This window comes from Pristiophorus japonicus, chromosome 8 (assembly GCF_044704955.1).
Source record: "Pristiophorus japonicus isolate sPriJap1 chromosome 8, sPriJap1.hap1, whole genome shotgun sequence".
Lineage (NCBI taxonomy): Eukaryota > Metazoa > Chordata > Chondrichthyes > Pristiophoridae > Pristiophorus > Pristiophorus japonicus.
Genome location: NC_091984.1, coordinates 176955010 through 176978235, shown reverse-complemented (window position 1 = coordinate 176978235; position 23226 = coordinate 176955010). Strand labels below are relative to the sequence as shown.

At 44.1% G+C, this 23226-nt stretch overlaps 1 protein-coding gene across 3 annotated transcripts in view; it reads left to right on the top strand.

Moving 5' to 3' along the window:
• The window catches only part of ppil2 (peptidylprolyl isomerase (cyclophilin)-like 2), a 371889-nt gene that overhangs the window by 284916 nt on the left and 63747 nt on the right, over positions 1-23226 (top strand). For all 3 annotated transcript variants that reach the window (XM_070887580.1, XM_070887579.1, XM_070887581.1), the window contains 2 exons: positions 18177-18294; positions 21494-21550. In XM_070887580.1, coding sequence (XP_070743681.1) covers positions 18177-18294; positions 21494-21550 — 175 coding nt within the window. The remainder of the gene's footprint in view (positions 1-18176; positions 18295-21493; positions 21551-23226) is intronic.

The window sequence follows — 23226 nt, the reverse complement described above, 5'->3', positions numbered from 1 at the left end:
TACAAATATTATACAAATAAATCCAACCTGAACAAAAATTTATAAGCATTAAATAAGATTAAATAAACCATCTTCCTACCTGTGTGAAAGTGCTTCAGCCAGGGAGAATGCTGCGGGGGAGGGGAAGGAGGCAGCCGTTCGTTCCCGCGGTGGATGGGGGAAGCAGCTGTTTGTTCCCGCCGGGGTGGGGAGGAGGAAGCCGTTCATTCATAGAAACATAGAAACATAGAAAATAGGTGCAGGAGTAGGCCATTCGGCCCTTCTAGCCTGCACCGCCATTCAATGAGTTCATGGCTGAACATTCAACTTCAGTACCCCATTCCTGCTTTCTCGCCATACCCCTTGATCCCCCTAGTAGTAAGGACCTCATCTAACTCCTTTTTGAATATATTTAGTGAATTGGCCTCAACAACTTTCTGTGGTAGAGAATTCCACAGGTTCACCACTCTCTGGGTGAAGAAGTTCCTCCGCATCTCGGTCCTAAATGGCTTACCCCTTATCCTTAGACTGTGACCCCTGGTTCTGGACTTCCCCAACATTGGGAACATTCTTCCTGCATCTAACCTGTCTAACCCCGTCAGAATTTTATATGTTTCTATGAGGTCCCCTCTCATTCTTCTGAACTCCAGTGAATACAAGCCCAGTTGATCCAGTCTTTCTTGATAGGTCAGTCCCGCCATCCCGGGAATCAGTCTGGTGAACCTTCGCTGCACTCCCTCAATAGCAAGAATGTCCTTCCTCAGGTTAGGAGACCAAAACTGTACACAATACTCCAGGTGTGGCCTCACCAATGCCCTGTACAACTGTAGCAACACCTCCCTGCCCCTGTACTCAAATCCCCTTGCTATGAAGGCCAACATGCCATTTGCTTTCTTAACCGCCTGCTGCACCTGCATGCCAACCTTCAATGACTGATGTACCATGACACCCAGGTCTCTTTGCACCTCCGCATCTCGGTCCTAAATGGCTTACCCCTTATTCTTAGACTGTGACCCCTGGTTCTGGACTTCCCCAACATTGGGAACATTCTTCCTGCATCTAACCTGTCTAACCCCGTCAGAACCTCCCCTTTTCCTAATCTGTCACCATTCAGATAATAGTCTGTCTCTCTGTTTTTACCACCAAAGTGGATAACCTCACATTTATCACATTTAACCTCACATTTCCCGCGGGGGGGGAGGGAAACGGCTGCCTCAACTTTCTGAGGCTTCCTGCAGCCTTCTCACTGCTGTAAGAAGCCTCAGTGCTGATGTGCTGATGGCAATGTGCTTTTATTAAAAAATGTTCAAAAATTAAACAGCTACAAAGAACTACAAAAATGGCCGAGTGCCAATGTTTCCTTCACACTGCGCGTGCGCGAACGCTCCAACGCGCACGCACAGGGTTGCCGGCAGGAAAAAAAACTAATTTAAATAGTACCCGCCCCCTCCCACTTACAAAATCGGCACGAGTGTAGGCTCCGCCCCCCTGGGCGCCGCGCCAAGCAGACATGAAGCTGCAGGGCGCTCCAGAATCGCGCGTTTTTTTTCCAGCGCCGTTTTTGGCGCGAAAAACGGAGGCGCCCAGCTCGGAGGGGCGCCCGTTTTTTATCGTGTGGAAACTTGGGCCCATTGTGTTGTGTTTCTGTGTTTATGGGGCTATTTGATAGTAATGGGAGCTCGTACAAACGGAACTCACCGTTATTATCAATGAGAATACTCCATGTTCATTGGTGGTCCAGTCCCATGTGATCCCAGGTTGCGCTTACGTTCCTGGGATGCGTGGGCCCATACGCTGGGCTGCGAATGGAGGCCTCGGACCGCAAGTCTACGTTCCTCCAGGGCCACCAGGTACTTTGATTAAAACATTTTGGTCGGAGGGGCCCGCTGACAGGAAACCACCGACCGCAATTTCTGGGCCAATAAATATTCGCTTAACTTTTCCTGGTCAGCCTTCAGAATCTCAGTTTTTTTGGGCTTGAGATGGGTGAGTTTCCCCTCGCTAGGCTTCCTCGCTAACTAGCTGTTTGACTCTGCAAGTCTCTTTGTCCTTTTCTCTTTCTGTTCCCAGGCGTGGAACAGTTGCCCTTCTGACTTTTCCCCATTCAGTCATAAGAACATAAGAACCATAAGAAATAGAAGCAGGAGTCGGCCATACGGCCCTTCGAGCCTGCTCCGCCATTCAATATCTTCACAGAGCACAAGCACACACAGCTCCTAACATGGCAGGCAGCTCTCTTGGAAGCCTCCGGAAATCTGCCTGGTTCTGTTTATTATTAACCCTGCAATGGAATGTACACAATACGTCCACATCCACAGTGTGGAGCTACAAACATTACAAGCTTACAGACATTACACTTCTCCCTCCTTAATGAAGAAGTTATTATAACAAACAACATACTTAACTTTCATATTTATACATAACACAGGATATAAACGTATTTTTTTTCATATTTACAAATTTAACTTTACCACTTGTTTTCTGTTTCGAAGAGGATACCTTCGCTCTCGAACAGAACCTTCCAAACATGGTGTCGATTTCACACTCATTCGAGGCTCATCCTGAGGAACGTTTTCCTCCACGGAATTTCCTTGATTTTCATTTGAACTCACTCTAACTTCAGGCTCTTTGTTTTCCTGACTCGGACTCAGACTTTCATTCTGATTCTCTCCTGGATTTGTTTCCAGTACATTGGATTTAGGATTTGCTCCTGGTATATCAAAACAATCTGATGAGTCAGAAATCATTGAATTATTCCCACCTTCAACTCCTTCCATGTCTGTAGGTAAAATATGATCAATATGAACAAACCTAACCTGTCCATTATCAAACAACTTTACCAAATATGTGCGAGGACCACATATCTTCACCACTCTTCCTGGTAACCACTTTCACCATTTATGGTGATGGTTCTTCACTCTCACCTTCTGGTTTAATTTCATACTTCTCCCTTTTACTCTACCTTTATCATGATTCTCTTTCTGTCTTAATTGTGTCTCTTCTACGGGCTGTGCCATGTTTGGCTTTAACAACGAGAATCTGGTTCGTGGCTGTCGTTTGAGAAACAACTCTGCTGGTGTTCTACCAGCAGTTGTATGAGGAGTATTTCGATATGTAATCAAAAAATTAGCCAATTTGTGATCCAATGACAACTGTCGTTTCCTTGGATTTGGATCTAACATTTGTTTTATGAGGGCACGTTTTACAATTTGTACAGTGCGCTCTGCTGCACCATTCGAAGCAGGATGGTATGGTGGAACCTTGGTATGTTTCACACCATTTTTGCTCGTGAATTGTGCAAATTCTTCTGAACGAAATTGCGGTCCATTATCCGAAACAATCTCTTCAGGGAGGCCAAATGAAGAAAATAATTTTCGCAAAATGTCCAATGTTTTACTTGTTATTTTCCACATTGGAAACACCTCAACACACTTCGAATGGCTATCAATCACAATGAACAATTGTTGTCCTTCTAACTCAGCAAATCAATATGTAGCATTTGCCACACCTTGGGAGGCCATTTCCATGGCTGTAATGGTACTGGTGGTGGTTGCTTGCTTACCGATTGACATGTCGTACACTGACTCACGATGTACTCTATATCTTTATCAAGACCTGGCCACCATAAATAACTGCGTGCAAAACTCTTGGTCAAGCACATTCCCAGGTGCTGGTCATTGAGGTCTCATAATTTAGACCTGAATTTATTTGGTATAACCACTCTTGCACCCCACATGATACAATCTTTATCGACTGATAATTCATTCCTACGAATGAAGAATGGATGTGTATCTTTGTCTGTTACCTGGTTTGGCCATCCATTTGCAATATACTCATAGACCTTTGACATCACTGGGTCACGTTTGGTTGCTCTTCCAATCTCTTCAGCTGTGACTGGCAGTTCATCAATGTATGAAAAATAAAACACTTCTTCCCGATCAGGTGTAACTTGTGATGGGGAAAGCAATCTAAACATTGCATCAGCATTACTGTGATCAGCTGATTGTCTGTATTCAATATCATATGTATATGCTGACAAAATCAAAGCCCATCTCTGCATTTGGGCTGCAGCTAATGTTGGAACTGGGGACTTTGGATGGAGGATTGCTGTTAGGGGCTTATGGTCCGTAACGATGGTAAACTTACCACCATACAAGTATTTGTGAAACTTCTTGACCCCAAAAATTAATGCCAAAGCTTCCCTTTCAATTTGCGCATAATTACTCTTACTGGCACTGAGAGTGCGTGAAACAAAAGCAATTGGTCTCTCCTCCCCACTACTTAATACATGAGAGATTACTGCCCCAACTCCATATGGAGAGGCATCACATGCTAGCTTAATCTCCTTAGATATGTCATAGTGAACTAACATGGTGCTCTCTACCAATTTGCTTTTACACTCCTGGAATGCTGTATCGCATTCTTTTGACCACTTCCAATGGACCTGTTTTTTCAAAAGTTCATTCAGTGGATGTAATACTGTAGCCAAATTTGGTAGGAACTTCCCATAATAGTTCAAAAGACCCAAGAATGAACGAAGTTCAGGACATTCCTGGGAGTGGGTGGATTTCTAATTGCATCCAATTTTTCCATGATTGGATGTTAACCATCTTTGTCCACTCTGTACCCTAAGTACTCCGAGTTTTTAAATAACTCACACTTACGAGCAGACACTCATACTCTGTGCTTCTCTAGCTGTTTGAGGACTTCATTCAATATGTTATTATGAATTTGCCTATTTGGTGCTGAAATTCGTATGTCATCCAAATAACATGCTACCCCTTCAATACCTTGCAAAATCTGGTTCATCACCCCTTGAAATATGGCAGGGGTGGAAGACACTCCAAACGGTAGCCTATTAAATTGATATAGGCCTAGATACGTATTTATAGTCAAACATGACTTGGACTCCTCATCTAGTTCAAACTGTAAGTAGGCATTCGTAAGATCCAGTTTTGAGAAGATCTGACCACCTGGCAGTGTTGTGAACAAATCTTCTATATTCGGCAATGTATTGGGGACATTACCTTCTAGAACCTGGTTTACGGTTACTTTATAATCACCACACAATCTTACCTTACCATCGGACTTAGGTACAACAACAATGGGTGTAGCCCAATTACATCGATCTATCTTACAAATAATGTTCTCAGTCTCTAGTCTTTTGAGTTCTTGCTCAACTTTCTCCTTGAGTGCATATGACATGGAACGTGGCTTGTAGTGAACAGATCTAGCATCCTTCTATACCCTGACACTCGCCTTGAAGCCTTGGATCGGACTGCCCGTTTCGCAGAACACCTTCGGATACTTCTTGATAACCTCAGCCGTTGATGAAAATCTCACTTCCACACAGAAAATCTTACTTCAATCCAGCTTCAGTGAGCTCAACCAATTTCTTCCTAGTAAGGCAGGCTTGTCTCCTTTTACTACTATTAGAGGCAAGTTCTGAAATTGATCTTTATATTTCACCGGTACAGTGATACCACCTACCACAGGAATTTTCTCTCCTGAGTAGCCTCGCAGCTCTATCTTCGATTTCTCCAGTTGAAACTCACGCAATTTGTCGAGGTACAGTGACTTCGGTACTACACTTACGGATGCACCCGTGTCGATTTCCATTGGTATCTTGAATCCCGCAACATCTATGTGGATTTTGATGCTTTCCGAATCGCTGTCTGTTAACCTCGTGCTCCTGATGACGTGTAACTCTAACATCTCCTCGTCCTGTTGTTGTTCTTCCATGCTATGTAGTCTCTTGGGATTTCTACTCCTAGCTTTGAACGCTCGACTCATAGCTTTAAAAACTGGTTTACCCTTCAGTCGACATGCCTTCGCAAGATGCCAGTCTTTCTGCAGAAGAAACACTCTGCCTTCACGTATGGACAACTTTGAGCAATGTGTTGTCCCAGGCACCTATTGCACGACTTCAACGCTCTGTTAGAATTTCCAGTTTCTGAGACTTTGGGCCCCCACCATCTTTTACCTTGAACCTGCAGGTGATTTACTTCGGTTGACTGACGACCGTAATTATTATTTAATTCTCGAGAATATTGTTCGGCCATGCCCATCAATCTCGCTGTCTGACAAGCAATCTGAAAAGTCAAGTCATCCATCGTCAATAACTTTCTTCTGATCGCATTATTTTTCACCCCACAAACAAAACGATCCCGTAATGCTCGGTTTTGAAAGTTTCAAAAATTACAGTGCATCGAAAGCTTTTTTAATGCTACGATGCAATCACTGATACTTTTATCAGCCTTTTAATTCCGAATCCCAAAACGATAGCTTTCAGCAATTTCTAACGGTTTGGGGTTATAGTGCTGCTCCAGCTTCGTTAAAATCTCTAAGTGTTGTGCCCTTTGGCTCGTCAGGCACAAGCAGATTTACAAGGGTTTCGTATAATGTCGAACCCGCCACCGATAAGATGATCGCTTTCTTGCATTCCAACACAGCCCGGTTCTGGACTGCATTGTCTGGAACTTCGATTATGTTATTTGCAGTGAAATACATTTCTAGCCGATCCACATATGCTTTAAAATATTCCTGGTCATGTCTATATTCCCCCAAATGTCCGATAACACCTGCCATTTTAATCTCTAGCTGTTCACACCGTGTGCTGTATTTTACCTCGGATTTTGTAGCTTTTTCCAATGACAGAAACTTCCAAAGTCTCTCTGTCGGCTGGCTGAATCCTTCACCAACAAAATTTAAGCTTTAAATCATCCGAAAAATCCCATCTCTCTCGCCAAATGTGATATCTTCACAGAGCACAAGCACACACAGCTCCTAACATGGCAGGCAGCTCTCTCGGAAGCCTCCGGAAATCTGCCTGGTTCTGTTTATTATTAACCCTGCACTTGCAGTACACAAAACGTCCACATCCACAGTGTGGAGCTACAAACATTACAAGCTTACAGACATTACAAATATGATCATGGCTGATCTGATCATGAACTCAGCTCCACTTCCCTGCCCAATCCCCATAACCCCTTATCCCCTTATCGTTTAAGAAACTGTCTATTTTTGTCTTAAACTTATTCAATGTCCCAGCTTCCACAGCTCTCTGAGGCAGCGAATTCTACAGATTTACAACCCTCTGAGAGAAGAAATTTCTACTCATCTCTGTTTTAAATGGGCGGCCCCTTATTCTAAGATCATGCCCTCTAGTTCTAGTCTCCCCCATCAGTGGAAACATCCTCTCTGCATCCACCTTGTCAAGCCCCCTCATTATCTTATACGTTTTGATAATTCTTCTGAATTCCAATGAGTAGAGGCCCAACCTACTCAACCTTTCCTCATAAGTCAACCCCCTCATCTCTAGAATCAACTTAGTGAACCTTCTCTGAACTGACGCTAAAGCAAGTATATCCTTTCGTAAATATGGAAACCAAAACTGCACGTAGTATTCCAGGTGTGGCCTCACCTATACCTTGTATAGCTGTAGCAAGACTTTTATATTCCATCCCCTTTGCAACAAAGGCCAAGATTCCATTGACCTTCCTGATAACTTGCTGCACCTGCATACTATCCTTTTGTGTTTCATGCACAAGTACCCCCAGGTCCCGCTGTACTGCAGCACTTTGCAATCTTTCTCCATTTAAATAATAACTTGCTCTTCGATTTTTTTTTCTGCCAAAGTGCATAACCTCACACTTTCCAACATTATACTCCATCTGCCAAGTTTTTGCCCACTCACTTAGCCTGTCTATATCCTTTTGCAGATTTTTTGTGTCCTCCTCACATTGCTTTTCCTCCCATCTCAGCATGTGTGTCAGTGCAACTGGCTACCTCTCCTCCCCCTTTGTGGTGTGGGTTTAAGGAAAGTATCACCTGCTATTCTCAATCAATACCTTCCTGGCATAGAATGAGTCAATTGACTCTCATAGTCTTCTTTTGAAGGAGACGGTACACGATGACATACTACAAGCTGCATCATCTAGCTTTATTTAATGCACATCTTCAATGCTTGCAACTTTTTTAAACCTGTGCAAGTTCACTGATTTAAAACACAACTTGAGTCATTCTCAAATCCTTTCCGTGAAGAGAAAAACTGATCAAAAAATCCTGAAATGTGACAGTAATTCTTGGTAGAATTAAAAATGTTAAAAGATAGCGCTATTTAATAACAGACATAAGTTTCATTGCATAGAGATCTGTGTAGCACCTTTAAGAGGCTTGGGTATCATGCTGCGTATGGTTTTTGATAGTCAAGTTCAGATATATGCAAATATGGCCAAAATCTCCTCTTGTATGCTTCAGTTGCTATACTCAGCCCTGATTATATAAAGTAATAGGCAATTTGAGATTTGTGGGTCCTAACCGATTGTATGCAGCAGTATTATCCCAATTTATGGGTGTTTATCCTGATGTTCTCAATATCAAATTAGGAGCCTTGGAGCAAAGCCAGGGCACTGTGAAAGATATATTAGGATAATTCAAAATAGCACAGCCATGACATTTGTTAACAGATTGGCAGTCTCTAGACTTCCTTTTAGGAGTGTGACTGCTATTTACCACAATCTTTCCAAATGTGATTAGATCTGAAGTTCGAGCAAGGAGCTCCAGTTCTGCAGTTAAGTTAATTTCTCCCCATTTTAAAAGTTTGTTTCTCCCTTTCTTCAGGATCCTTCCATGTTACCTACTGTCCCATGGCTGTGTGAGATGTTCAAAATATCACTGCCACTTTTGAGCCAGCAGTTGTATGACTTGCTCTCCATTTTAATTATCCTTCCCCCACTATTGAAACATTTTGCATTGAAACAGCCTTTGTTTTAATTGGGAAACCAAAATGAAGTTCAAAGGCCCCAAAGTGGAGTGCATCACCAAAAAGAGAGATGAATTAAGTTAGAAAGTTGTAATAAGGTGTCCCCAAACTTGGGTTGAAAAGTCTGAAGATTGTCGATGGAAAGAATGAGGGATGTAAGGAGTTGCAAGATTTTTAGGTTTTGGTAAATGTTGAATCAGGGTAAGAGTTTTTGAGATGTCTTGATTTCAACACCACGAGGATGTTGAGAGGAGGAAATGCATGTCGGAGAACATATTTTGTTTTTTGGAAGGAAGAAGCGGGGATAGCTCAGAGGAGCACTAGATAAAACGGGTTCAAACAGATAGCAATTATCTTGCTGCAGTATGGAAGCTCTTGTGTGGAAAATCACGGGAGAGTGTGTCCTGTGACAATGCCTTGAATGCTCGTTGATAAACCATGTTTGCCGCAGATGCTTTCTCAGGTTAAGTAACATCAGTAACTCTCGTTGGTGATCCAAGCACCTTTTCTGGAAGTTGACTCACACTGCCTTTCTCTACTTATATGATAGCTGAACCCAGTGTGATAACGCAGCCGCTGAACTGGATATCCGTGTCTTTTGCACTTGTCTGTCTTCAATCTGACCGAAGACACAGACCCAACTTAACATTGGATGTGGCATGACCTAGTTTGGATCATTAAACTGTGTTGTTCCACAGTAAGGCGAATGAACAGAGCAATAGATATGATCAGATTCGCTTAGTTCAGTTGATACAGGTCATGATCACGTGAAAATAAAGAACATGCTATGCTATCCCCACTTCTGTAGGTCATCTTACTTAAACAAACTAAAACTTCTGCATTCTGTCAAACATTCCAAGATTGAGCCTCCTCCCCCTGCAGTCTCCTGTCTTTTGCAGCCTGACTGCCTGTGCAGTGTCCTTTCCCCCCAAATAATAGGCTGGCTTTTGATTACTGTCTCTCTCTTCTTAAGCTTCATAGACTGATTTCAAAGCATTATCCAGCACAATGAGTGAGGGATGTTGCTCCAGTTATCCAGTCAAGCTTAACATATAATTCATTGTTTATTCACTGGGAAAAACAACTTCCATTTAGCATATTAGCTGCCCTTCGTCTGGGTGCCTTTTTAAAAAATAATCGAATGAGAATGCGCATTGTTTAAAAATCCCAGCACTACTCTTCATTCCAAATCTTTTCCATGGAAAGATGATCAGAAATGCTGAAACATAATGGCCCGGAATTTGCGGTCCGGATGATGTCGAAATGGCTGTCATTCCGCCTTTGAAACTGACCGCAATTTTGGATTTGGCGCAGACGCATGTGGAAATCCTAAAGTTGCAGTCTGTCATTCACAGCTCTGACACAGGCACTCATTGTAATCAGTGAAGTCAGGGAAACTGACAAAATCTTTGGTTCTTCCGCAGTAATTACTCTGTTAAATTCTCCGCTAAAAGTTAGACCCAAAGGGATTAGGTGTAATTAGGGGTTTTAACAGGGTACTGACTGCTAAACAAATGTTATGGGCCTGAAAAACGCATTTTAATTTTGCTGTGAAATTTATCCACTTTAATAAAAGTGAACATTATTAAGAAACTTTTTTTTAAATGTTAATTTTTTTAAAGTTTGTTCATCTTTATTTCAGGTTTTCCTTTTCCCCATGTGAGAGCCTCAATCTTTGTTTTGCTCTCTCAACATTTTTAAAAGTTTGGATTTTAAGAGCTTACTCACTTCTTTATTTGCTGGCTGTATGAATGCTGCGTTTTGATTGACTGCTTCGACAGCTTGCTATCGTCACAGCAACTCACACAAGGGGATCCGAAGTACCCGACACAGAGATCGCGAGATCTTTGCATGAAGCGTACTTCAGGGCCAGCAGCAAACACCTTCGCTTCTGACCGCAAATTCCGGGCCGACGAGTTCAACAAATGCCATCTTTTTCCAATCGGCTCAAATTGCCGAGGAACCAACCCAAGAATGCTCCTGTTTTATATCTGCAAATCTTTGCCTGCACCAATCCCTCCTCAAAAAAAAAAGATTACACCCGAGGAGTTTTCATATCCTTTAATTCACCACAAGCAACCTATTGGGAGATTTATAGTATTATATAATAAAACATTGTTCATTACATGGCATAAAATTCCTATTGTTATAAACCAAGTATCCTCCAATTTATTATCAGCAAAGCCACTGCAGAGTAGCTATTAATAAACATAAATATAAATGCACACTCAGACACACGAAGAGGTTGCTGCTGGGCACATTGCTGTTACTCTGTTCACTACTCACTGAAGGGATCAAAGCATATGGCTCTTTTTCATAATCAATTGACCATCATTTTGCAATCCTCTCTGGCTGCAGGTGTGAGCCAGAGGACTGGAGGACTGCTAAAGTTGTATCTTTGTTTAAAAAGGGAAAAAGGGATAGACCGAGTAATTACAGGCCAGTCAGCCTAACCTCTGTGGTGGGAAAATTATTGGAAAGAATTCTGAAGGATAGGATAAATCTTCATTTAGAAAGACATGAGTTAATCAAGGACAGTCAGCATGGATTTATTAAGGGAAGGTCGTGCCTGACTAACTTGATTTAATTCTTTGAGGAGGTAACAAGGTCAATGAGGGTAGTGCGATTGATATAGTGTATATGGATTTTAGCAAGGCTTTTGATAAGGTCCCACATGGCAGTCTGGTCACGAAAGTAAAAGCCCATGGAATCCAAGGCAAAGTGGCAAGTTGGATCCAAAATTGATTCAAAGACGGGAAGCAAAGGGTAATGATTCATGGGTGTTTTTGTGCTGTTTCCTGTGGGGTTCTGCAGGGCTCAGTACTTGTCCCTTGCTTTTTGTGGTATATATCAATGATTTAGACTTGAATGTAGGGGGTATGATGAAGAAGTTTGCAGATGATACTAAGATCGACTGTATGGTTGATAATGAAGAAGAAAGCTGCAGACTGCAGGAAGGTATCAATGAACTGGTCAGGTGGGCAGAACAGTGGCAAATGGAATTCAATCCGGAGAAGTGTGAGGTAATGCATTTAGGGAAGACTAACAAGGCAAGGGCATACACATTAAATGGTAGGACACTGAGAAGTGTAGAGAAACAAAAGGATCTTGGAGAGCATGTCCACAGATCCCTGAAGGTAGCTGGCCAGGTAGATGAGGTGGTTAAGAAGGCCTACAGAATACTTGCCTTTATTAGCTGAGGCATAGAATACATGAGCAGGGAAGTTTTGCTTTAACTGTATAAAACACTAGTTAGGCCACAGCTAGAGTACTGCATGCAGTTCTGGTCATCACATTACAGGAAAGATGTGATTGCACTAGAGAGGGCACAGAGGAGATTTATGAGGATGCTGCCTGGACTGGAGAATTTTAGCCAGGACGAAAGATTGGGTAGGCTGGGTTTATTTTCTTTGGAACAGAGGAGGTCTATAAAATTATGAGGGTCCAGACAGAGGGATCAACAACCAGGGGGCATAGATTTAAAGTAATTGGTAGGAGGTTTAGAGAGGATTTGAGGGGAAATTTCTTCAACCAGAGGATGGTGGGAGTCTGGAACTCACTGCCTAAAAGGTTGGTAGAGGCAGAAACCCTCATCACATTTAAAAAGTACTTGGATGTGGACGTGAAGTGCCGTAACCTACAGGGCTACGGACCAATAGCTGGAAAACAGGATTGGCTGGATAGCTCTTTGTCAGCCAGCGCAGACACGATGGGCCGAAATGGCCTCCTTCCGTGCTGTAAATTTCTATGATTCTATGAACTGCATTTGTTATTGCTGCGCATTTGTTATTGCTGCACACTTGCAAGCTTTTAATCCGTACTCATTTCTTGGGCGAGAAATTTCTGGGAAGCCGCGTCATTATAAAGATGCATTAACAGCGCTCATCATTATTTATTATTAAAAATACCGGAATTTGTGGAGTAAATTGTTGGATACTTTGTGCTGTTCCTTTGTTAGCCTCGCCAAAGTTGATAAAGTCCCTTCTCGCTGTAAGGTTCCGCATTGAACTTAATGGTGATCATGAAATTGCTGGATTTACGACATTATTATGAATGATTCCCACCACAGCCATTTAGTGCTGGTAATTAATAGCATAGAGGACACTGGTAATGACGTGATTTATTGTCCTGACTCGGCACCCAACCATGGAGGCCCAGAAAGGGACCAATGAAGCTGTGGAATCTCACTCCAGAATTGTTCCGAGAATTTTTAAAAATCATTTTTATCTGTCTTGATATTTTTGTGCCAGTCTTGCTATCCACGCTCTTGTTAATGTTGCAAGGCAATAATTTTCAGGGCGCAAAACCGTTTAGATACTCAGAAGATGATCACTCAATCTAATGCAAATTAGATCAATTTCTTTCAGAAAATAACATTTTGGGATTCAATATATGAATAATTTGAGCCATGACATGAGGTAAGTGTAACAGGCTTGAGAGGAAAAAAGTTGCTTTTGGATATTTGGTTCCCAAAGTTCCCCATCACTGGAATTTTCTTGTGTCTGGGTCTGTCGTAGACTAATTGATAGAGATTGATTGCCATGATTAGTCAACAACTCCATTATACCATGCGACTCATCATCATTATAGGCAGTCCCTCGGAATTGAGGAAGGCTTGCTTCCACTCCTAGCATGAGTTCTTAGGTGGCTGAACAGTCCAATACGAGAACCACAGTCTCTGTCACAGGTGGGACAGATAGTCGTTGAAGGAAAGGGTGGGCAGGGAGCCTGGTTTGCTGCATGCTCCTTCCGCTGCCTGCGCTTGATTTCTGCATGCTCTCAGCGACGATACTCGAGGAGCTCAGCGCCCTCCCAAATGCACTTCCTTCACTTAGGGCAGTCTATCGCCAGGGACTCCCAGGTGTCAGTAGGGATGTCGCACTTTATCAGGGAGGCTTTGAGGGTGTCCTTATAACGTTTCCTCTGCCCGCCTTTGGCTCGTTTGCCGTGGACGAGTTCCGAGTAGAGCGCTTGCTTTGGGAATCTCGTGTCTGGCATGCGAACTATGTGGCCTGCCCAGCGGAGCTGATCAAGTGTGTCAGTGCTTCAATGCTGGGGATGTTGGCCTGGAAGAGGACGCTAATGTTTGTGCATCTGTCCTCCCAAGGGATTTGCAGGATCTTGCGGAGACATCGCTGATGGTATTTCTCCAGCGACTTGAGGTGTCTACTGTACATGGTCTACGTCTCTGAGCCATACAGGAGGGCGGGTATTACTACGGCCCTGTAGAGCATGAGCTTGGTAACAGTTTTGAGGGACTGGTCTTCAAACACACTTTTCCTCAGGCGGCCGAAGTCTGCACTGGCGCACTGGAGGCAGAGTTGGATCTCGTTGTCTCTGCCTGTTCTTGTTGATAGGAGGCTCCCGAGATAGGGGAAGTGATCCACGCTGTCCAGGGCCACGCCGTGGATCTTGATGTCTGGGTGGCAGTGCTGTGCGGCGAGGACAGGCTGCTGGAGGACCTTTGTCTTATTAATGTTTAGCGTAAGGCCCATGCTTTCATACGCCTCGGTAAATACGTCGACTATGTCCTGGAGTTCAGCCTCTGTGTGTGCACGGATGCAGGCGTCGTCCGCGTACTGTAGCTCGACGACAGAGGCTGGAGTGGTCTTGAACCTGGCCTGGTGACGGCGAAGGTTGAACAGCTTCCCACTGGTTCTATAGTTTAGTTCCACTCCAGCGGGGAGCTCGTCAACTTTGAGGTGGCAGTAAAGAAGATTGAGAAGAAGGTTGGGGCGATGACGCAGCCGTGCTTGACCCCGGTCCGGATGTGAATTGGGTCTGTGATGGATCCGTTGGTAAGGATCACGGCTTGCATGGCGTCGTGGAGCAGGCGGAGGATCGTGACGTACTTTTGGGGGCATCCAAAACGGAGGAGGATGCTCCATAGACCCTTGCGGTTGACGGTGTCAAAGGCCTTTGTAAGATCGAAGAAGGCCATGTATAAGGGCTGGCACGCTGCAATAATCATGTCTGTTGTGCCCCAGAGGGGACAAAAAACGCACTGCGACTCCGGGAGGAGCTCCTCGGCCACGGGGAGAAGACGGTTGAGGATGAATCTAACGACGACTTTCCCAGTGGTTGATAGCAGGGAGATTCCTCTGTAGTTGCCGCAGTCAGACTTGTCTCCTTTTTAAAGATGGTCACGATTACTGCATTTCTAAGATCTCCCGGCATGCTCTCTTCCCTCCAGATGAGAGAGATGAGGTTGTGTATTCGCATCAGTAGTGCCTCTCCGCCATACTTCAGTGCCTCAGCAGGGATTCCATCTGCTCCCGTAGCCTTGTTGTTTTTTTTAGCTGTCTTATGGCCTTTTCTACCTCGTGCAGTGTTGGGGTCTCACTGAGGTGGTGGCAGGTAGCATGCTGTGGAACACTCGACTCAAAGCCGAGTCTCAATTGAGGAGATCTTCTAAGTGTTCCTTCTAGCGGGCCCGGACTGCTTTGGTGTCCTTGATGATTGTTTGCCCGTTCTTGGCCAGGAGTGGAGTAGGGCCTTGGAAGTTTGGTCCGTATGTGGCCTTGACTGCGGTGAAGAATCCTCACACTATCATCATGGCTGTCGGCCAGCTGCTGTATCTCCTGTGCTTTCCCCATCCACCACCTGTTCTTTAGGTCCCGGGTTTTTTGTTGGACCTTAGCCTTTAGCCGTCTGTAATGCAACTTTGCTGCTCCTGAGTTGGGTTGCTGTTTAAGGCTCAGAAATGCCCTGCACTTGCAATCTATTAGTTCTTGAATCTCCTGATCATTCTCATCAAACCAGTCCTGGTGTTTCCTGGTTGAGTGACCGAGCGTCTCTTTGCAGACACTGGTTATGGAGGCCCGGAGGGCAGACCACGGGCTGTGGAAATTCTGCACCTCTGGGTCATCAAGGCACGCCAGGTTAGCTGCGAGGCGCTGACTGTAAAGGGCTCTCTTAGCTGGGTCTTTAAGTGTCCCGGCATTGACTTTTTTGCGACACTGCATCTGCTGCCCTCTTCGCTTTGGGGCTATGTTGATGTCAGTGATGGATCGGATTAGGCGGTGGTCTGTCCAGCAGTCGTCAGCTCTTGTCATGGCATGGTGATGCGCACATCCTTGCGATCCCTGGCTCGGATGATGACATAGTCGAGCAGGTGCCAGTGTTTGGAGCGAGGGTGTTGCCACGGTGCCTTGTATTTGTGCCTCTGGCGGAACAAGGTGTTGGTGATGGTGATAACAAGTTCGTGCTCTAGACATTTTGTCAGGAGTCGGCTTTCCCTACCCCCTCTCGGCCAATCACGCCTCCCCAGAGGTTTGTGTCCTTGCCGACCCTGGCATCGAAGTCATCGAGGAGGATCAGTTTGTCGCCCGAGGGGACGCAGGTTAGGGATTTTTCGAGATTGGAGTAAAAACTCTCTTTGGCCTCATCTGTTGCATCGAGTGTTGGGGCGGAAGCACTGATGACTGTGACGCACTGGTTCCGGGATAGGGTGAGTCGAAGCGTCATGAGGCGTTCGTTAGCCTCGCAGGGGGAGTCTTTGAGGCAGTCGACCAGCTCGTTTTTGATGGCGAAGCCGACTCCTTGGAGACTGCGTTCTGCCTCTGGTTTCCCTTTCCAGAAGAAGGTGTAACCTCCACCTTGTTCCTTGAGCTGGCCTTCTCCTGTCCGCCGGGTCTCGCTTAGGGCTGCGATATCGATATCAAAGCGTCTAAGATCCCGGGCAACTATGGTGGTGCGGCATTCCGGTCTGTCGCTGTTGGGGTTGTCCATGAGGGCCCTGACATTCCAGGTCCCGAACTTCATGTTAAAGAGTGGAAAATGCCTGTGCGTGATTTCTTTTAACGTGGGGTGACCGTTGCACACCAGCTACTATACGGGCTTAGCTGAGCAAGGTCTTGGTCCAGTGGCAAGGGGCTCCAGGACGACTGGAGAGCAGGCACTGCTATATGGGCCTAATTGCCTACAGCGAGGTGTTGGCCACAGGCTCGGCGCTGGGTAGCGCCCTTGATGATAGATGGTCCAAGGCGTGGTTGGGGGCAGGCATTGGGGGAAGGACCAGTGATGCACTGGGGTTCAGAATGGAAGGGCAGTGGGGGCGGGGGGGGTTACAGCCATTGTACTCACCACATGCTGGAGGAGGAGGCCATCAGTGGGGAAGGAGAGTAGATGGCGAATGAGATGGACCGTGGTCTTATTTTCATCTAGCAATTATTTATGAAAGCAGTACAATGGTGTACTTACTGGGTATTCCACTGTTCCTGATCTTGATGGATGGGACCACGGCTTCTATACTTCATCGTTCAAGAGTGTTAGTACATTTTGCATGCCTACCCTGCCATTCACTCATTAATTTCTCAGGGACCAATGCAGCAATTCTCAAACACAACCGGGTTACAATGTCCTCTTCGTGTTTCTTTCATGTTTTCTTACTTTTCCTTTCTGTCTTTTTTTTCTCACTCTCGCAATGCATTCTTTCTTTCTGTCACTTTATTCCTCATTCTGTCTCTACATTTTGTCCGACTCTAATTCACCTTATTTCCTTCTATCTATCGCTCTGTTTCTTTTTCTCTTCTTTGCTTTCATTGATTTCGGAGATAAGCCATTTTCACAAGGTCCCATGCTGCGCCATTATCGGATTGACGTTCCAGCAATTTGAAGCACAAATATAGTGCGTTGTTAATGGTGAGCATAAAGTCCAACTAACATCACTCACTGGCCAAACTCACCATTACAGCGATTTGTGGCCCACTATAGCCCACTGAGCAGTGAAATGCAACTACAGGTTATAGAATCTTGCACTCCTAACTGCTAATTGCTATTATTTTTGTTCTGGTGAATTGACACCCATAATTTATGAGGTGCAAATGAATTATCAGAATCATTCTCATCAATGAAAAAAGATCGAGAATGCAGTCTCCAGGTACTGTATTTGAGCACTGCAGTAGCCACTGTGATGCTGGAAGGGGAAGGTTTTGCAAGACTGCTTGTGTTTGGCATTGTTGGATAACGTTAGCGTGTGATATAGATCATCTGCCAACAGTGCCACTGAATTGCAGTATTTTTCAATTATGTATTCTAAAACAAAGCACTACATTTAAAAGTGCAAAAACTCATTAATCGTGGGGTTAGTGGTTACTCTCATCCTCTGGCATTCCATATCGATCGTAATCATTGGTCAGCAGAAATAAGGATATATGTTGCTTCAAAATGATTTTGTGCTCTAGAAGTGGTGATATTCCACACCTACTTGCTGCCAGCTGCATGTTCTGGGGAGCAGCAGTACAGAATTGTGGGAGTGAAGCACTTTACAATCATTTCCCTTCTATGCTAATGTCTGGTAATGACCTTAATGCCTGGTAATGACTCTTTTATGGTCATTGTGTACATCATGAAGACCTTGTGATTGAAAGCCTAGATGTTAAACATGGAGATGTGGTTTATATCAATATGTTTCTCACTCGTATGCTTTCAGGTGGCGAGTCGTACTGGGGGAAACCTTTCAAGGATGAGTTCAAGCCTAATCTCTCTCATGCAGGTCGAGGCATCCTCAGCATGGCCAACTCAGGACCCAACACCAATAAGTCGCAGTTGTAAGTGACCGTCCAATTGCCTCCGTTAGTTCTCTCCAATCCTTCATAAGAACATAAGAAATAGGAGCAGGAGTAGGCCATTTGGCCCCTCGAGCCTACTCCGCCATTCAATAAGATCATAGCTGATCTCATCTTGGCCTCAACTCCACTTCCCTGCCCTCTCCCCATAACTCTTGACTCCCCTATAATTCAAAAATCTGACTATCTCCACCTTAAATATATTCAATGCCCCAGCCTCCTCCACTCTCTGGGGTAGAGAGTTCCAAAGAATCATGGCCCTCTGAGAGAAAAAATTCCTCCTCATCTCCGTTTTAAATGGATGACCCCTTATTCTGAAACTATGCCCCATAGTTCTAGATTCCCCCACGAGGAGAAACATCTCTCTGCATCTACTATGTCAAGCCCCCTCAGAATTTTATTTGTTCAAGAAGATCACCTCTTATTCTTCTAAACTCCAATGAGTATAGGACCAACCTGCTCAACCTTTCTTCATAAGACAATTCCTTCATCTCAGCCTCCAATGCAAGTACAGGTTGAACCTCCCTTATCTAGAACTCCCTTATCCGGAACGAACAAATTGAAGTCCTTCCTCGCTGCCAACTCCCGTAATCGCTGGCCTGACCCCGCAATCCACCGCCCCCCCTCCCATGATCTCTCTGCCGCACTCCCAGCCCCAAGCCAGCCAGCCCCGATATCCCCTTGCTCAGTACCTGTTCCATCCAATTAAACATGACCATCTCTCGTCCAGAAAAATCCCTTATCCGTAACAGGCCAGGTCCCGAGGGTTCCGGATAAGGGAGGTTCAACCTGTATATCCCTCCTTAAATAAGGAGACCAAAACTGTACGCAGTACTCCAGATGTCGCCTCACCGATGCTCTGTACAGTTGTAGCAAGACTTCCCTACTTTTATCTTCCATCCCTCTTGCAACGTTCCATTTGCCTTCCTAATTACTTGCTGTACCTGCATGCTAACTTTGTGTTTCATGTACAAGATCCCTCTATACTGCCACATTTGTAGTCTCTCTCCATTTAAATAATAATTTGTTTTTTTGTTCTTCCTACCAAAGTGGATAACCTCACATTTTCCCACATTATACTCCCATCTACCAAATTTTTGCCCACTCACTTAACCTATCTATATCCCTTTGCAGACTCTTTGTGTCCTCCTCACAATTTGCTTTCCCACCAATCTTTGTATCGTCAGCAAAAATGGCTACAGTACACTCGGTCTCTTCATCCAAGTCATTAATATAGATTGTAAATAGTTGAGGTCCCAGCACTGATCCCTGTGACACCCCACTAGTTAGTGATTGCCAACCTGAAAATGGCCCATTTATCCTGACTTTTTCTTTTCTGTTAGCCAATCCTCTCTCCATGCTAATATATTACCCCCAACCCCGTGAGCTCTTTTCAAGAGAGCAAGACAGTTTTCTGAAAATAACATATTCATAAAATTCTCTTTCTGAAAATCTTAATTTCAAACATTTTGAATATTTCACACCAAAGGGAAAAAGTGCATGAATCTGTTGAAATTCTGGCCCATCACTGAAACTGAACCATTAAGGCTTGGGGAAGAAACCACTCCCCTTCATTTCCATCATGTGAAATTCTCGTTCACTGCCACAAGTCCTTGTTCCAGGCATGAACTATATACCAATTACCTTGATTTCTGTTGATTGGTGCACTGAATACTGTTAGTCCCTCGGGTTTTCTTAACATGTGAGTTCTTCATGTGGGGTAATGTAAAAAAAAAAAAGGTGAGGGTATTACTTTCCGAGAGGGCAAGTCATCTAAGCCATTTTTCATCACCATCTAATGGGCAATTCCAGGCATCTTTATCAGAGGCTTTGGAGTAGATCAGTGCTTGTCCTCTGAGCAAAGAAACGGTGAGGGGGACAAAAACAAAAATTACACTTAAGACGGATAGTTATTTCTTGGTAGATGAGATGTGTATTGTGCATGGCTGGGATGCAGTTATACTGTAGTGTTTAAGTAGAGCTTTCTTTTACTTTTTATGGTTACTGGGGTAAGTAGGGAACTTTGTTGTAGGGCATCAGAATCTAGTTTATCATGTGGCTACATCCTTTACCCACAATGTTGAGTAAAAACAATGATCATGACCTTGTTAAGTGACCACAGAACTCTCTGAGCAGAGTAATGAGAAATAGCAACAATTTATTTTTCATTAAATGGATGGAATAACAGAAAATGTAATGAAAGGAATGAGTTCACTGCTGGGCTCCACATCTCCCTTAAATCATCATCATAGGCAGTCCCTCGAAATCGAGGAAGACTTGCTTCCACTCTAAAAGTGAGTTCTCAGGTGATTGAACAGTCCAATACGGGAATACAGTGTCTGTCACAGGTGGGACAGACAGTTGTTGAAGGAAAGGGTGGGTGGGACTGGTTTGCCATACGCTCCTTCTACTGCCTGCACTTGATTTCTGCATGCTCTCGGCGACGAGACTCGAGGTGCTCAGCGCCCTCCCAAATGCTCTTCCTCTAATTAGGGCAGTCTTGGGCCAGAGACTCTCAGGTGTCAGTGGGGATGTTGCATTTTATCAAGGAGGCTTTGAGGGTGTCCTTGAAACGTTTCCTCTGCCGACCTGGGGCTCGCTTGCTGTGAAGGAGTTCCGAGTAGAGCGGCCAAATTGGAAGTCATTATAATGTAATTAAATTTCAATGAATCAGATCCGTATGTTCAACATCTATATTCTAAACTAATGGATATGCTTTTTAATGCCTCTTCCCCCATCAATTATCTAATCTCAAACATATTCACATTTGGAGAGCAGAAAATAGGTTTTGGTTTGAAGCCTATGACACTGTAAATGGAAGCCTCTTTAAACATCTATCAGTAATGGCTGTAAATGAAGTGTCTGTTTAATGTCTGTTAAATGTACAGCCTGTTTACCTTTCCACTTACAGAAAGTGTTGGTTTCTGCCTGTATATGTTAAGTGCTCTTTTTAGAGTCATTTAAACCTGGAGATTAAAATCTGCTGGGTTTTTTTAAGTTGTGTTTTTTTTCCTTTCATTTGTTCCCTCCTGGTGCTCAGACGGGAACCGTTCACTGTTTGAGTCCACACCCAGCTAATAGCAGCTCTGCAACTTACAAGCCGAGCAAGGTTTTAAAAAAAAAAATGGCAGCCACTGCCCAAGAGCAGGTTTTTACAATGGTCTCTCTTCTGTCTTCTCAGCTTCATTACATTTCGCTCATGCGCCTATCTGGACAAGAAGCACACAATCTTTGGAAGGTAAGAGATACTTGACATTATCAGCACATGGAAGAGGGCATCTGAAAAGGGGGGAAAAACTGCCAATGTTGGAAATACAGAGTGGGTCAGTCAGCATCTATAAAGAGAAAAAGGCAGCGTGATATTTTGGGGGTATCCCTTTGTCCGTGTGGATCTTTACCAACCTGAGTATTTCTAGCTGTTTTTTTCAGGATAAGGAAGATCTGAATAGTTTTCCTTTTCTAGGTGTACACAGCAAGGTTATCTTTTCCTCTTCCCTCTGTCCCTTTAACCCAATTTCTGTTTTCATTTTCCCATTGCAGCCATGCACGGACCAGCAGGAAGCAACCTGCGTCCTCTGTGCTATCAGTTTTTGCTGGTGTTAGGGGACAGGGGAAAAGGAAATAAGTCGGCCTCCTCATTACCCTCACAAGGCATAGTGCCCGACCTCACCAACCTGCATTCAAACTCTTAGATTAGTATATTAATTTGCAACCAAGCCCATACAGCGTAAAGATAACACCTTAGCCAGCAACTGCCAGTGACTCCCGATAGTCTTGAAACTATCATGGCTGTAAAGCTAAAGGGAATTTTCTCCCAACATAGTCAGTTTTTGTGTTGGACTTGAAAAGTATGAAATCGGAGACTGGGGAGTAGAGGGTGTTCTTCTGGTGCCAAACATTTTAGAGCAAGTCCAGGAGAGTGTTTAACAGTATAGGTTTTCAAATTGGGGACTTCGGACCCTATTCGTTCCATGAGGGAACCATACGTGGTCTGTGACATCATCAGGTCTCTCGCTCTCTCATCAGATTTGTCCTATATTTGTTGACTTACCCAACATGTTATTTCTGCTGCTGGATATTCATTTAAAAATGTTAGCAGTTTTGATAGCCTTGTGTTCTTTTTGGCTGCTAACAATTTGAGTTAGGACGGGGGTCCCCAAGGGTGTGTTCATACTTACAGAGAGCCTTTCACACCAAGAAATGTGAAAACCACTGATTTACAGTGCAGGAGATCGCTTCAGTAGTTACATTTTCTTAAGTTTTAAACAGAAGTTGACTAATGACACTCTACATAGCAAGGAGCCAAATGCATGAATTTCCCACCTGATGTATGAAATTGAATATATGCTGTGTTTCAAAATTCCAGTTTCTTTATAGATTTGTCCCCAAGTCTGCATTCACACTATGCACCGCTGTCAATGTGCACATGAGAAAGGTGTCTTCATCTGTCATCCCAGGTAGTTACTGAAGTTCAAGTGAAGCTAGGCTCCATCCTACCTCATCCACAGAGCAGTAACCATCCTACGGGCTATGTTAGGTTCTGAAGGCTCCCTTGTCCATTGCTCTGGTTTGAAATTGTTTACAATGGGCATTCAAAAAAAAGTGAAAATTAGCCTTTGAGGTGCTTTCCATCACCCCACACACCTCCCCTAGCTTATTGTCCCACAACACATTGAGTTCAAAATCCATATTGTCATTTATAAATCCCTCTACAACCTCTGTGCTCTTCAATCCTCTGATTTTGGTCTTCTGTCCCCTCCTTCTGCTCCACGCCATCTCGGCCCTAGTATTTGGAACTCCCTCCCTAAACCCTCTGCTTCACTGCTCCTTTCCCCACCTTTTTAAAAACCTCCTCACAGCCTTTTTAGCCATAATTTTGCTCATCTCTGCTCATATTACTGCTCTGTGTCCATT